Source organism: Phaseolus vulgaris, chromosome 8 (assembly GCF_051622355.1).
Source record: "Phaseolus vulgaris cultivar YP4 chromosome 8, ASM5162235v1, whole genome shotgun sequence".
Taxonomy (NCBI): Eukaryota; Viridiplantae; Streptophyta; class Magnoliopsida; order Fabales; family Fabaceae; genus Phaseolus; species Phaseolus vulgaris.
The window spans coordinates 16,900,886-16,914,814 of NC_143505.1; the positions used below are offsets into that span (position 1 = coordinate 16,900,886).

Below are 13,929 nucleotides of genomic sequence, written 5' to 3' on the forward strand. Positions count from 1 at the left end.
GACTGAGATGAGGTACGTACTTTCTTAGCCGAGATACATGAAAAATATTGTGAATGTTAGCTAAAGGAGGAGGCAAAGCAATTTCGTAAGCCACAAGACCTATTCTCTTGAGAATTTGATAAGGTCCTATGAACTTAGGAGTCAATTTCTTGGATTTGAGTGTTCTTCCTACACCAGTGAATGGTGTAACTTTCAAAAAGACATGTTCACCCTCAAAGAATTCTAAAGGTCTTCTTCTTTGATCTGCATAAGATTTTTGCCTGCTGAGAGATGTTTTCAATCTTTCCTGAATCATTTTGACTTTCTCATTGGTTTGTTGTATTAATTCTGGTCCAATTAACACACTCTCACCATCATGAAACCAGCACAGAGGTGTCCTGCACTTTCTTCCGTACAATGCCTCGAAAGGAGCCATTCCTATGCTAGCTTGGTAACTGTTATTGTAAGTGAACTCTACCAATGGTAGAATTTCATCCCAACTGCCCAAATGATCTAACACACAAGTCCTAAGCAAATCCTCTAAGGACTGGATAGTTTTCTTTGATTGTCCATCAGTCTGAGGATGGTATGCTGAACTAAGTCTGAGTTTAGTCCCCAAAGCTTCTTGAAGTGTTTGCTAGAATCTGAAGGTGAATCTGGAATCTCTATCTGAAACTATGCTGGAGGGTACACCATGCAATCTGACTATTTCATCTATGTAAAGCTGGGCCAACTTCCGCATAGAGATTCTCAAGTCTATAGGTAGGAAGTGTGTCGTCTTTGTCAGCCTGTCCACTATGACCCAAATACAGTCATGCTTTCACAAAGTATGTGGTAAGTGGGTAACAAAATCCATTGAAATACTATCCCACTTCCACACTGGAATGTCTAACTTAGTTAACATGCCTCCAGGTCGTTGATGTTCAATCTTTTATTTCTGACAAGTCAAGCAAGCAACTAAAAACTTAGCTACATCATTTTTTATGTCATGCCACCAATAAGACTTCTTGAGATCTTGATACATCTTGGTCATTCCTGGATGTAAACTGAGTTTGCTTTTATGACCTTCAGATAACACTGTTTGCTTTAGTTCATTATCCTCTGGTATGCATATTCTATTTTTGAATCTCAAAATACCATCCACTCCTAAAGAGAAATCTTTAGCTTTGTCAGTATTTAATAAGCCCATCAAGTTCTTCAATTTTGAATCTTCCAACTGCTTCTCCTTCATCTTCTCTAGAAATCCATTAGTTATAACAACTGTATTACAACTAATGCAATTTGAAGACATGGAAACCTCCAAATTCATACTCCTGAAATCTTCAATCAATGCTAGCTCTCTAATCATAAGCGACGACATTTGTATCTTTTTATGACTCAACGCATCTGCAACATTTGCCTTCCCAGGATGGTATATTAGCTGGAAATCGTAGTCCTTTAAAAATTCGATCCACCTCCTCTGCCTCCTCATATTAAGCTCATTCTGATCAAACAAATACCTCGAGCTTTTATGATCACTAAACACTTCAAAACTAACTCCATAAAGAAAATGTCTCCATATTTTTAAAGCAAAGACAACTTCTGCCAATTCTAGATCATGAGTTGGATAATTTCTTTCATGCACCTTTGACTGACAAGAAGCGTAGGCAAAAACTTTCTTATTCTGCATCAGAACATAACCCAATCCATGATAAGAAGCATCACAGAAAACTTCAAAAGACTGATTGGTATTAGGGATTGTCAATACAGGAGCATTAATCAACCTTCTTTTCAACTCTTCAAAGCTTCTCTCACATTGTTCAGTCCATGCAAAAGGATGATCCTTTCTAGTCAATTGGGTCAAAGGAACCACTATTTTAGAAAAGCCTTCTATAAATCTCCTGTAATATCCTGCTAACCCGACAAAGCTTCTAATTTCTGTAACTGTTTTAGGACGTTCCCACTAAAGTACAACCTCCACTTTAGAAGGATCTACTGATATTCCTTGTGCAGAGATGACATGTCCAAAAAATTGTATTTCTGACATCCAGAAGTCACATTTTGAAAGTTTAGCATATAATTGTTTTTCTCTCAAAATGTTCAGGACAATTCTAAGATGTTCTGTATGTTCTTCCCTTGTACGAGAATAGATCAAGATATCATCTATGAACACTACCACAAACTTATCAAGAAAGGTTTGAATATCCGATTCATATAATCCATGAAGATAGCTGGAACATTGGTCACACCAAATGGCATGACCAGAAATTCATAGTGACCATACCTTGATCTAAAAGCAGTCTTCTGAACATCTTCCGCTTTCACTGAAATTTGGTGATAACCTGAGCGCAAATCTATCTTAGAAAAGACAATTGCCCCATGCAAATGATCCATCAGATCATCAATTCTAGGAAGAGGATATTTATTCTTTATTGTTAACTTGTTTAATTGTCTGTAATTTATGCATAGACGTGACAAACCATCCTTCTTCTTTACTAATAGCATTGGAGCTCCCCATGGAGAAACACTAGGTCGAATGAATTGTTTCTCCAATAAGTCTTCTAGTTGTTTCTTCAATTGAGCTAACTCTGCTGGTGCCATTCGATATGGAGAAATTGACACAGGGCCTGCTCCAGGAATCAAGTCTATTGCAAACTTTATCTCTCTTTTAGGTGGAAGTCCAGGAATCTCATCAGGAAATACACCCATAAACTCCTGAACTACAAACATATCTTTTTGTACTTTATCAGTAACTATAGAACAAGCCAAGAGCATAAAACCTTCTGCACCTTCTCGTATCTCTCTCTCAAACTGATGAGCTGAGATAACCTGCACTCCTTCTAATTTAGGGAAAATTAACTTCTTCCGAACACAATCTATAAGGATATGATTAGCAGACAACCAATCCATTCCATATATAACCTCTAAATCTTTTAGAGGTATACAAATCATGTTGATTTTGTATCTCTGCCCATCTATAATTACTAGACACTCAGCACACATGGAAGAAGTTACTATAATACCTTCTGTTGGTGTAGATACCACCAACTCATTCTAATTCTCGGGCTGGCAACTTAAGTTTCTTAGCACAATCAAAAAAATATAAAAGAATGGGTTGCCCCATAATCAAACAATACAGATAAATGTGTTCCAAGGATAAAACAAATACCTCTAACAAGTCTATCAAACTGTGAAGCTTTGCCTCCACTAATGGCAAAAACTCTACCAGTAGCTTTGGGTTTGTGATTATTATTCTGCTGCACTCTAGTAATATATGGGACTGGAAGTCTGGCATGACAGTCATTTGTAGCATGACCATATCTATGACATCTATCACATGTAACGTTTGGCACTGGATGAGGACAAAATTTAACTATGTGTTCCCCACCACATCTAAAACATTTGACATTTGGTAGCAACTGAGAAGTAGGCCCTCCACTTCTGAAGGATTGAGGTCTGGAATAAGGCTTCTTTTTATCTTCATATTTGGGTGTGCTTCTAGAAGGTCCTCCCACTTGAGGCTTAGCAAGTCTGCTACTACTTTTCAAACTCTCCATTACTTTTTCTTTCTCCACTAGAGCAGGGAAATCTCTAATAGACATAGGAATCACCACTTCTTTAAGCTCTTGCTTCAACCCAAACTCAAATTTTCTACATCTCCAAGCCTCAGTCATGGTCTGGGTGTAGAATCTAGCTAGGTGTTTGAACCTAGTAGCATATTCAGTAACTGAAAGATTTCCTTGTTCCAACTGCATGAATTCAATTTCTTTTGCATATCTGACACTATCAGGAAAATACTCCTCTAGGAATCTTACTTTGAAGTTCTCCCAAGTGGCATCTTCTCCTCTGTCTTCCATCATTTGATTCATGCCTATCCACCAGAATTCAACTTCTTCAGTTAGTACAAAAATGGCATAGGATAACTTTATCTCTTTAGGGCATTGAGTAGCTTCAAAGATTCTTTCTATGTCTCTCACCCACTGGTCTGCTTCATATGGATTTACCTTCCCATTAAACTTGGGTGGATTGCGTCTTACAAAATCCTCCAGACTAAAGGTATGGGGTTGTTGATGAAGCTGAGATGCTTCAACTGCTAATCTAGTAGTTTCTAATTGGTGAAGGGCGGCCTGATGCTGTTGTGCCATAGTAGCAAGGCTGTTGCCATCATCTCTATTGCCCGAGCTAAGTTGGGCATATCTACTGGTGGAGGAGGAGTAGGTGGTCTACGTGCCATCTACTAAGCCCACAAAGAATTGGGTTAGAAATTACTAAAAATTGCCAACTACATCTTTAAGACAAATTAACTTTAAAGAAATAATCATACGAAACAAGTAAAAACCAATCAAAACTTATCTCCAAAATGTACTCTAGCTACTTAGAATTAAGATAGAAAATAATCTTGATCTAGTCATAAGTGTGCACCCTCACCACTCTATCAAGATTCTTTTCAATCTTAATACTTTCATCTTTATTCATAACAATTAACTTGACTCCAACACAAACAAGATTTCAAGAAAAAAACAACTTTGTCAAACATCTTATTAGAAACTTTTAACTAAGTCTTGAGGCTAGACTTAAACGAAAATCTACACGCATGAGAAACAGAATAAACCCACTACCCTCAAGTTATCCTAAGGATGAACCGCTCTGATACCATTAAATGTAACACCCCATAATTTACATATAACTATTACAATAAAAGTTCTACCAGTTTCTATACAAACTTGGAGTTTTTTCAAAACATTCCTAATACATGATTAGGATTTATAGAAATACAAATATTTAGATATCCATAGCTCAAAACAAAACTCTGAAACCTCTAAGTGATGAGAATCAAATAAAGGAGGCTTTTATTAATGAAGGAAGAGGGCATTCACCCTCACATTTGAAGTTCTTCGTTCTAGTCTTCTCAAAATTAAAAGAAGACATAAAATAAAGAGAGGATCAAGCCTAACACCGAAGAAGTCTACAAGCTTTCAAGAATGGGCTTCAATTAAATATCTCTCTTTATAGTTTCTTTTAATTTGTAAATAATATAGAAAAGTGTTTAGAAAGGTGCTTAGAGGGAAACATTAGACACCTCTTTTGTAAAAGCATCTTTAGGCTTTAGTTTAGAAAATTCTAGAAGCTTGGGGAGTGGGCTTAGTAAGGGGGGCGTGATCTTAGGAGCATTTTGGGTAGCTTAGGGAATAAGCTATGTAAATGACCAGCCCTTGCTCCTATAAAAGGAGGGCTTAGGTCTTTCTCAATTCAGATTGGAAATTAGTATTAGAGAAACTCTACTCAATTTGAGAGAGAATTTGTGAGAGCTTGCTTCTCCTTCACTTTGTCTTATCTTGAGTGCATTTGGTTCTCTCAAGTGGTGGCACTAGCTCACTCATCTTGGAGTCTTCATCCTCTAAGTGGCATGATCATCAAACCAAAGCATCCATCTCCATAAGTTCTTCTTTCTTTCATCTCCAAGTTCATATGAAACTCCAAAACATGTTTAGTTTCCTTTTTGGTTCGGTATTTCAGTCTATTTTCCAGCTTTGCTTCGGTTCATAGTTCCTTGGCTGTTTATAATTATTTCTTCTTCAAGTCTAGCTTAATTGTTCGGTGCATTTCTGTTCTTGTGCATTTTGTTCAATGCTTTTGCCTTTTTATTCAATTTGTTCGGTTCAATTGACAATAGATGGCTCCTCCATATGAGTTTGGTGTTGGTGCAAGTCTTGGTGAGTTCTTGAAACATAGAACCTTGATCCAATTCTAATTAAAAGTGCCTAAGCTATCTCCAACTCAAGTTGAGTCCATAGAATGTCAAAAAATCATCTCTTCTTTGCTAGTGGATTCATATCATGTGGTATCTAGAGTTTAGGTGTGTTCTTGTTTAATTTTTGAGTTGTGTTGCACTTTAATTCAAGAGCTCTATAATTCTTGCTGTTTACCTTTCTGTTTTTAGGCTTATTTTGAGTTTTATTGCTGTTTTCTTAATTGTGCCTATCATATGTTTGTGTATTTTCCTTTTTGAATCCATACAAGTTTTGTCATAGTCATGTTTTTCCAAGAATGTCATCACTTCTTGTAGTACTTTTATTGAATTTTTTGTTTCTTGCTTTGGTGTAATACAGTTTCTGAGTTTGATACTTGATCCTTTGTGGATTTTCTGTTTTAGTATTGAGTTCATACTTGTATTTAGATCTATACAAGTTCCTATACATCATTTCCATTATGTCTTTGCTAGTTCTTAATTCTGTTTTTTATTCCTGTTAGGATTCCTCTGTTTTACTGAAAACGTGCTTACTGTTTCGATTTATTGCAATTGATTTACTCACTGGAAATTTCTGAAATTCTGTATTTGTGTTCTTCAAAGTGTTATAAAACAGTAGAAAAAAGAAGGACTCAAAAATTCAAAGTACAAAAAAAATGATAAATCAAAAACAAAAAGTGTGCAATTCTTCCGAAAAAAATACGGTAATCTGGCAGCGATTTTGAAAAATTTATCTCAATTAATTGGCTTACTTTTTTCGAGTAATTCCAGTGCCATTGTTGAGCTAAGATCTTGAATTTTCTGTGGTTAAAATTTCATAATCCAGTTCGCTTTATATCATTCCAGTTAAATCAGTGAACATCAAGCACAGTTTGCATAAAAAAAATATTTTCCAGTAGCTTGTTTTTGTTTTCTTCATCTACTCTAGTACTTTTCCTTTGGTATCTTTTGTGTGCCTTCTTTTTCATTGAGTTCCTTATTTTCTTGCTTATCTTTTATTCATTACTCTTTGAGTTTGTCATACATCTAGTATTCCTTTTGTTATAGTCTTTTATTGCTTATACCTTTTCTTGCTTGTCTTTCATTATTCCTTGGTTTTGTGGTGAAGTGCTTTGAAGATTGTGTGCTCTTGCTTTGGCATCTTTCATTTGAGGATTACTAAGGCCTCAAGATAAGCTTGGTGCAGAGAGTATTCTTTCTTTGAGAGTGATTTTTCAGTGCCACTTCACTTCGGCAATTGGTTCCAAATTATTTTAGCTAACTTTGTTTTCTTAACTTTGTTTGCTGTTTTGTTGTTTGCTGTTCTTTTCCAAATGGCTGCTTATTCCAGTGATGAGTATTACAACAAGCATTCTCCTAGCAAAGCTTCTGTCCTTGGTGAATTAAAGGAGGCCAAGCGAGCCATTACACAAAATGATGAAGCTATTACACAACAAGCTGAAGCTATTAGATGGTTGGAGGAAAGATTGCAAAGCCTTGAAGTGCAGCAAGCTAGACCTTCTCATTCTCACCATGGTTCACGCGGCATTCTCATAGACCTTCATCAAGAGGCTCTTCCAATGATCATGGACGTGAAGAAGAACATAGAAGAAGCAGACCTCAACCCAACTTTCATGGCTATAGACCACCTTATGCTCATGAAGATAAACGTGAAGATGGCTATTACCGTGATGCAAAGGCCAAGCTACCTTCGGTGAAAATTCCTAGTTTCAATGGGGATAGTGATCCTAATGTGTATCTAGATTGGGAGGCTAAATGTGAACAGATTTTTGACCTCCATAAGATCCTAGATGAGCACAAATATAAGCTAGCCACCTTAGAATTTAGTGATTATGCCAAAGAATGGTGGCATAAAATTGTAATGGACATTATATATCGCAAGAAACCTCCCGTGGTTTCTTGGAATACTTTGAAAGAGTGTATGCGCGCGAGGTTTGTTCCTCCTTCTAGGAAGGAACACTTGTTGAAGTTCCAAAGGCTTCCTCAAGGACATAGGATGGTAGATGAATACTTTAAAGATTTTGAAACAACTTTGACTAAAATGAATATGCATGCTAATGAAGAGTCCAAGATAAAATGGTTTATACGTGGTTTGAGAAGCAATATTAGAGAATTTATAGAATTAAATGAGTACTCTTCTTTAAAGCAAGTGCTTCGCATAGCCATCAAGATGGAATTATATCTTTTGAAAACCACTTCTCCAAAAAAAGTTTCTGCTACAAATCCTTCTACTCCTAAGTCACCTACCAAAACTTCAAATATCAAATGTTTTAAATGTTTAGGTTTTGGGAACATAGCTCTTCATTGTCCACAAAAGCAAACCTTAATGATAAACAAGGTAAAACAAGACCTAACTCACCCACCTACCACAAGTAAATATGAAAAAGACAAAGAAGGCCAAGTTGACATGGGTCTTATCCTTTCACCTCCAAGGTGTTTTCCTTCCTTATCTTTTTCATTACCCAAGGTTCCTATTTCAACACCATCTTGGTTAAAAAATGTTAGGGATGATTTTATACCTCCTAATGGTTCTCACCATTTAAGAGGTCTTTTTCCAAAACATATCGTCATTCCCAAACAAATTTTTCCAACTTGGTCGATTTCTAGAACCTCCTTTTCTGGCATTCCTTTGTTTCCAAATGCTAAGTCATGTTTACCTTTTTCTTCCACTTTAAAGTGTAAAAATAAACTGACTTTGTTATATGCAGGAATTCAGAATTCGTGGACGAATTCTCTCCAACTCGACGAGTATGATGAGAATCAAATAAAGGAGGCTTTTATTAATGAAGGAAGAGGGCATTCACCCTCACATTTGAAGTTCTTCCTTTTAGTCTTCTCAAAATTAAAAGAAGACATAAAATAAAGAGAGGATCAAGCCTAACGCCAAAGAAGTCTACAAGCTTTCAAGAATGGGCTTCAATTAAATATCTCTCTTTATAGTTTCTTTTAATTTGTAAATAATATAGAAAAGTGTTTAGAAAGGTGCTTAGAGGGAAACATTAGACACCTCTTTTGTAAAAGCATCTTTAGGCTTTAGTTTAAAAAATTCTAGAAGCTTGGGGAGTGGGCTTAGTAAGGGGGGCGTGATCTTAGGAGCATTTTGGGTAGCTTAGGGAATAAGCTATGTAAATGACCAGCCCTTGCTCCTATAAAAGGAGGGCTTAGGTCCTTCACAATTCAGATTGGAAATTAGTATTAGAGAAACTCTACTCAATTTGAGAGAGAATTTGTGAGAGCTTGCTTCTCCTTCACTTTGTCTTATCTTGAGTGCATTTGGTTCTCTCAAGTGGCGGCACTAGCTCACTCATCTTGGAGTCTTCATCCTCTAAGTGGCGTGATCATCAAACCAAAGCATCCATCTCCATAATTTCTTCTTTCTTTCATCTCCAAGTTCATATGAAACTCCAAAACATGTTTAGTTTCCTTTTTGGTTCGGCATTTCAGTCTATTTTCCAGCTTTGCTTCGGTTCATAGTTCTTTGGCTGTTTATAATTGTCTCTTCTTCAATTCTAGCTTAATTGTTTGGTGCATTTCTGTTCTAGTGCATTTTGTTCGGTGCTTTTGCCTTTTTATTCAATTTGTTCGGTTCAATTGACAATAGATGGCTCCTCCATATGAGTTTGGTGTTGGTGCAAGTCTTGGTGAGTTCTTGAAACATAGAACCTTGATCCAATTCTAATTAAAAGTGCCTAAGCTATCGCCAACTCAAGTTGAGTCCATAGAATGTCAAAGAATAATCTCTTCTTTGCTAGTGGATTCATATCACTAAGACTCTCCTGCTCCTGTATGGTCATCTGCTCGTGTACATAGTACAGTCATCGCAGTTCAAACACAACACGAAAAGGAAGGGTAAGCTAGTGCAAAGAAAATCCATAACATAATTCATGGAAATAAAACCAATTTAGACTAATAATTTATAAACATTTCTTAAATGATTTCATGTAAAATTTCCATACCAATTCCCTCATTCATATAGCCCACACATGGATCTATTTTCAATCATAATCATTGGATTTCATTTCAATCCCACTTCGTCTTCCGGAAGACTTATTAAGTATGCCCCTACCAGAGACTAACACCTGACCCAAAGATTACCAGCGAATCTAATAGAAAGGACCAGGGTAAGTTCAAACATCCAATATCGAGTGTCTACAGTGGGACCTGATGTGTATGAACTCCCTCTCAGCTTCTCACCACCTAATATCTTAGTCTACATCACTTAGATCATTAGTGAAGCTAGGGGATCTCCGTTAAACATAGGCTTTTCATACTTAACGTACCATCAAACAACAACTCATACATTATCCCAAATGTATGACATCAATTTCATACAATTTACATAATTCGTATATAATACATATCATTCAATCACATAACATTTAAAAATTCATATCATTCCAGAAATTTTCCAACGTCAAAAACAATATTTAACTCTCAAACTATCAAAATATAATATTTATAAAGTTTAAATAATATATAAACAAACACACAATATATAAACAAATAACACCCCTGCAAGAGAAATTCAATATTGGGACCACGTCCCTTCCGCATTCAGATCTTCTATCCTAGGGTGCTATTAAAATTTAAATTTAGCTTCCCTTACCTCAATTGCTTGTTTTCCAAGCAACTTCTAGAATTTTATTCCCCACAATCTGGATAAACTTCAAGATTTACGGGCCTAATGCAAATTATCCAAACAAAAAAAAATTCAGTATATAATAGAATAAGTTGGGAGGATTAAACTTCTCAACTTACCCCACCAAGATTGATGTCTAAATCCTAAGGAAAAACAGAGAACAAATGATATTTAGAGTAAAAATGAACTCACTCTGTTTGAAAATCTGATCGGGTAGAAATGTTTCTTAATTCCCTAGCTACAACGTGGTCCGATCAGATTCTAAAATATATGAGGTATGTGTTGGGTTTAATAGTGCCAAAGTTCAAGAGGGGGGGTGAATTGACCTTTTAAAACTTCTTCGTAGAAACAGTGTTTAACCCAGTTTTACAGAAAATAAATCGATTTATGTTAAAATGAACAGATTTATTTCAGCACTGTTTTTGTTTGAAAAGCTTTTAATTCAGCAAGGTTAATCACAAGATTATGCAGTGAGAATTTCCAGCAGCACACACACAAATATCAGATTTGAAAAACAGTGAAACACAAATACAGCAAGCTTCAATTTCAAGCAAGTGATTAAGGTTCAATTGATAGCATGCTAGTTAATTGAGTGACCTTTGCAAACAAGCTGTTCCTGTGACTTTTAACAGACTATGAGTGTTCTTCTTGATGTCAAGAAATTTTCCAGAAATTAAGAACAATGAATCACAACACAGCAAGCTTCAACTTTAAGCAATTTGTTTAAGGTTCAATTAATAGCATTTACAGTTTCTTGAACAGCCTATCACAGTCAATCTGTTCCAGTGGCTTTTAGCAGATTTTATATGTTCTTATCAGATTCAAACACCTTTTTCAGAAATCAAGAACAGTATGCACAGTGCCCAGAAAGAACAGATTTATTTTCAATTGAACAGATTTATTTCTTTGCTGTTTTATCAATTATGCAGAAACGAAATTGCAGAGAGAGAGAGAGAATGAACACAAGCAATTATACTGGTTCACTCAACCTGAGCTACATCCAGTCTTCACCAACAACAGGTGGAATTCACTAACACACAGTACAATCAAGTACACTTCCCACTGTTCTTGAAACCTACAAGAACTTAGGTACTCTTGCTGAAAAAAACCTATTTCAGCACTCACACACACACATCCACTCTCCAAGAACAGCTATCAAGAAGAGGATTCAACCACACTATTACAAGTAATAAGAAGTGAAACGACTACACCTGATTGAGGTAACAAAGATCAGCCTTAAACCAGTAGGCAAGATTGCTAGAACAGTAGCTGCACCTCACACCAAGCTTTTGGAGCCAAACCAAGAACAAGCACTTTGTGATTTCCGAAATCTTTGAAGAACAAATGCTAATCCTTGAAAACACTTAACTCTCTGCTGTCAAAACTTGATTTTTGCAAATGTATAAACTGTTTGAATCGATCCTTAACTCAGAAAACAAGTTTGCATTTTATAGAGAACCAGCTTATAACAGATATTTGAAAAACAGTTAAAGCTGTTATAAAATGAACAGATTGAAAATAAAATGACCAGATTTATTTTCAAAAAGCAGTTAGAGAATCTGTTAAGTGAGGAGACTTAGTCAACCATTCTGGTGCAGAGATAAAACTGAAAACGTTTAAGCTTGTCATGGCACCAGAGAGAAAAAGAATCTATTCATTTACAGATGAACAGATTTATTTTTCAAAACGAAAACAGAGAAAGTTTAACTATTTAAAACTCAGTCGTTTTGAAAAGAAGAAGACTTAGTCAAAATACATGATGCACAAAATCTAATTTTTACAAGACTTTAGCCAAAGCATCAGTGAAGAAAATGAATCTGTTTATTTAGAAAAGAACAGATTTATTTTTATGCAGTAAAACGTGTTTTTGTGTAAAACATGTGAAAAACAGTTTTAGAAAACTTATGCTTGTTCTTATCACATGGCCAGTGGTTATGAGGTGAGTTACTCAGCAAAAAGCTACTCTTAGACAACCTCTAAGCACTAACTAAGACATACTTAAAGCAAAGCAAAAATACATGGAAAGTACATAAATGTCATCATCAAACACTACATACAAGTCTTCATCAAACACAATCTTGAAGGGGCAGCAACCATCTTCAACGGTATGAAGTGAGAAATTAAGAGAGAAGATAAAAGGGAGAAAGAAGAAAGAAAAAAATGGTGCGTGACAGGGGTGGGGTCTGTTGTGCGTGCTTTTAACGCTGTCACAAATATCAATGTAAAGAATTATTGAATCGTAATAATATAGTACAATATGTATTTTTTAAAATATAATCTTATTTATTCCATTAACATAATTATTTCCTGTTATTAATATTGTTTCTCAAAATGACTTATAGTTTAAAATTTTGTTATGATTAATTTTATTTCATTGGACAATTTAGAAAGATTAATTAATACAATGATAAGATGGAATTATAAGATAAAGATAGAAATAAGTTTAAGACAATATAAAAAATCTATTTTATTTTTATATTTAAATAGTTTTAAAATAACTATTAATATAAAATAAATTTTAAAAAATAAAAGATAACCTAATTAAGAAAATGAATTAATATTTAATTAGTATATTAAATTAAAAGCAAATAATATGAAATTCTTAATGAAAGAATAGATTGTGAATCAGGTGACAAAAATGGAATTTAATTACTATATTTATAATTTAAAAAATTAAAATATATGATATATTTTTCTATCTTATTTTCTTTTATGTCCTTATATCTTATATTTTTTTATCTTATTCTTTTTATAAAATGTTTTCATGTTAGGCATTATTATGCAACTTGAGGTTGACACTTCAAGTAACAACAATAAGTATTATTTAAAAAAAAGGGGAAGGGGAGATTAGACCAAAACTCATGTTAACAAAAATGATTCATAGGTAGACTAAACCTATTCATAAAGAATTCTAAGAACAAACTAGATGTAAGCCTATTATACCAATGAAATTATTCTCTATGAATAATCCTAAATTGACCAACTTATTAGCACACACATTCCCTTCACGAGAAATATGAGTAACCTGACTTGATTTTCCTACAAAAATTAAGATAAGTATTCCATTGATTATAAAGCATCCACGAAAAATTGTTAAATGCAATTTACAAAAAAAATTCACATTATTTTATTATTGATTTAAATCGAAATAATTGATAAAAAAAATAATAATATTTTTACACATAAATATTCTTTGTTAATTTTTAATTAACTATGTTCGCCAAAATTAAAAACATCTTTTGAAGCATCATAATAATTATTAATTACAATATTAATTAAATTAATGAGAAAGAAAGGAACAATTGATCACTCTTCACTACTTTCCATAAAATACTCAATTAACACCCACCTTTAAACTGAAAATATGAACCTTGTTTATTAATAAAAGGAAAAAAAAATTAAAATTAAATTTTAAAATTTCAATGTATTAAACAATTAATTTATTAAATAACTTTTGTGATTTTCTCCAAAGGTTAATTTTTTAATTTATTTTCAATAACGCGTAATAATGAGTAGTAAATGATAATCCTCAATGGCCTTTATATATAATGAGTAGAACTCTAAACATTCATCTCACCATAAA

The 13,929-nt window shown here is 34.3% G+C and overlaps 1 protein-coding gene across 1 annotated transcript; it reads right to left on the minus strand.

Annotated features, from left to right (window-relative positions):
• Positions 1 to 689: 689 nt before the first annotated feature.
• On the minus strand, positions 690 to 4,103 carry LOC137824672 (uncharacterized). The gene is made up of 4 exons (XM_090294044.1): positions 3,774 to 4,103; positions 3,128 to 3,587; positions 1,604 to 1,689; positions 690 to 767 (listed from the first exon to the last, which is right to left on the minus strand). Exons 1-4 carry the CDS (start codon positions 4,101 to 4,103, stop codon positions 690 to 692), a joined length of 954 nt encoding a protein of 317 aa, XP_090150170.1.
• Between the last annotated feature and the right edge of the window lie 9,826 nt (positions 4,104 to 13,929).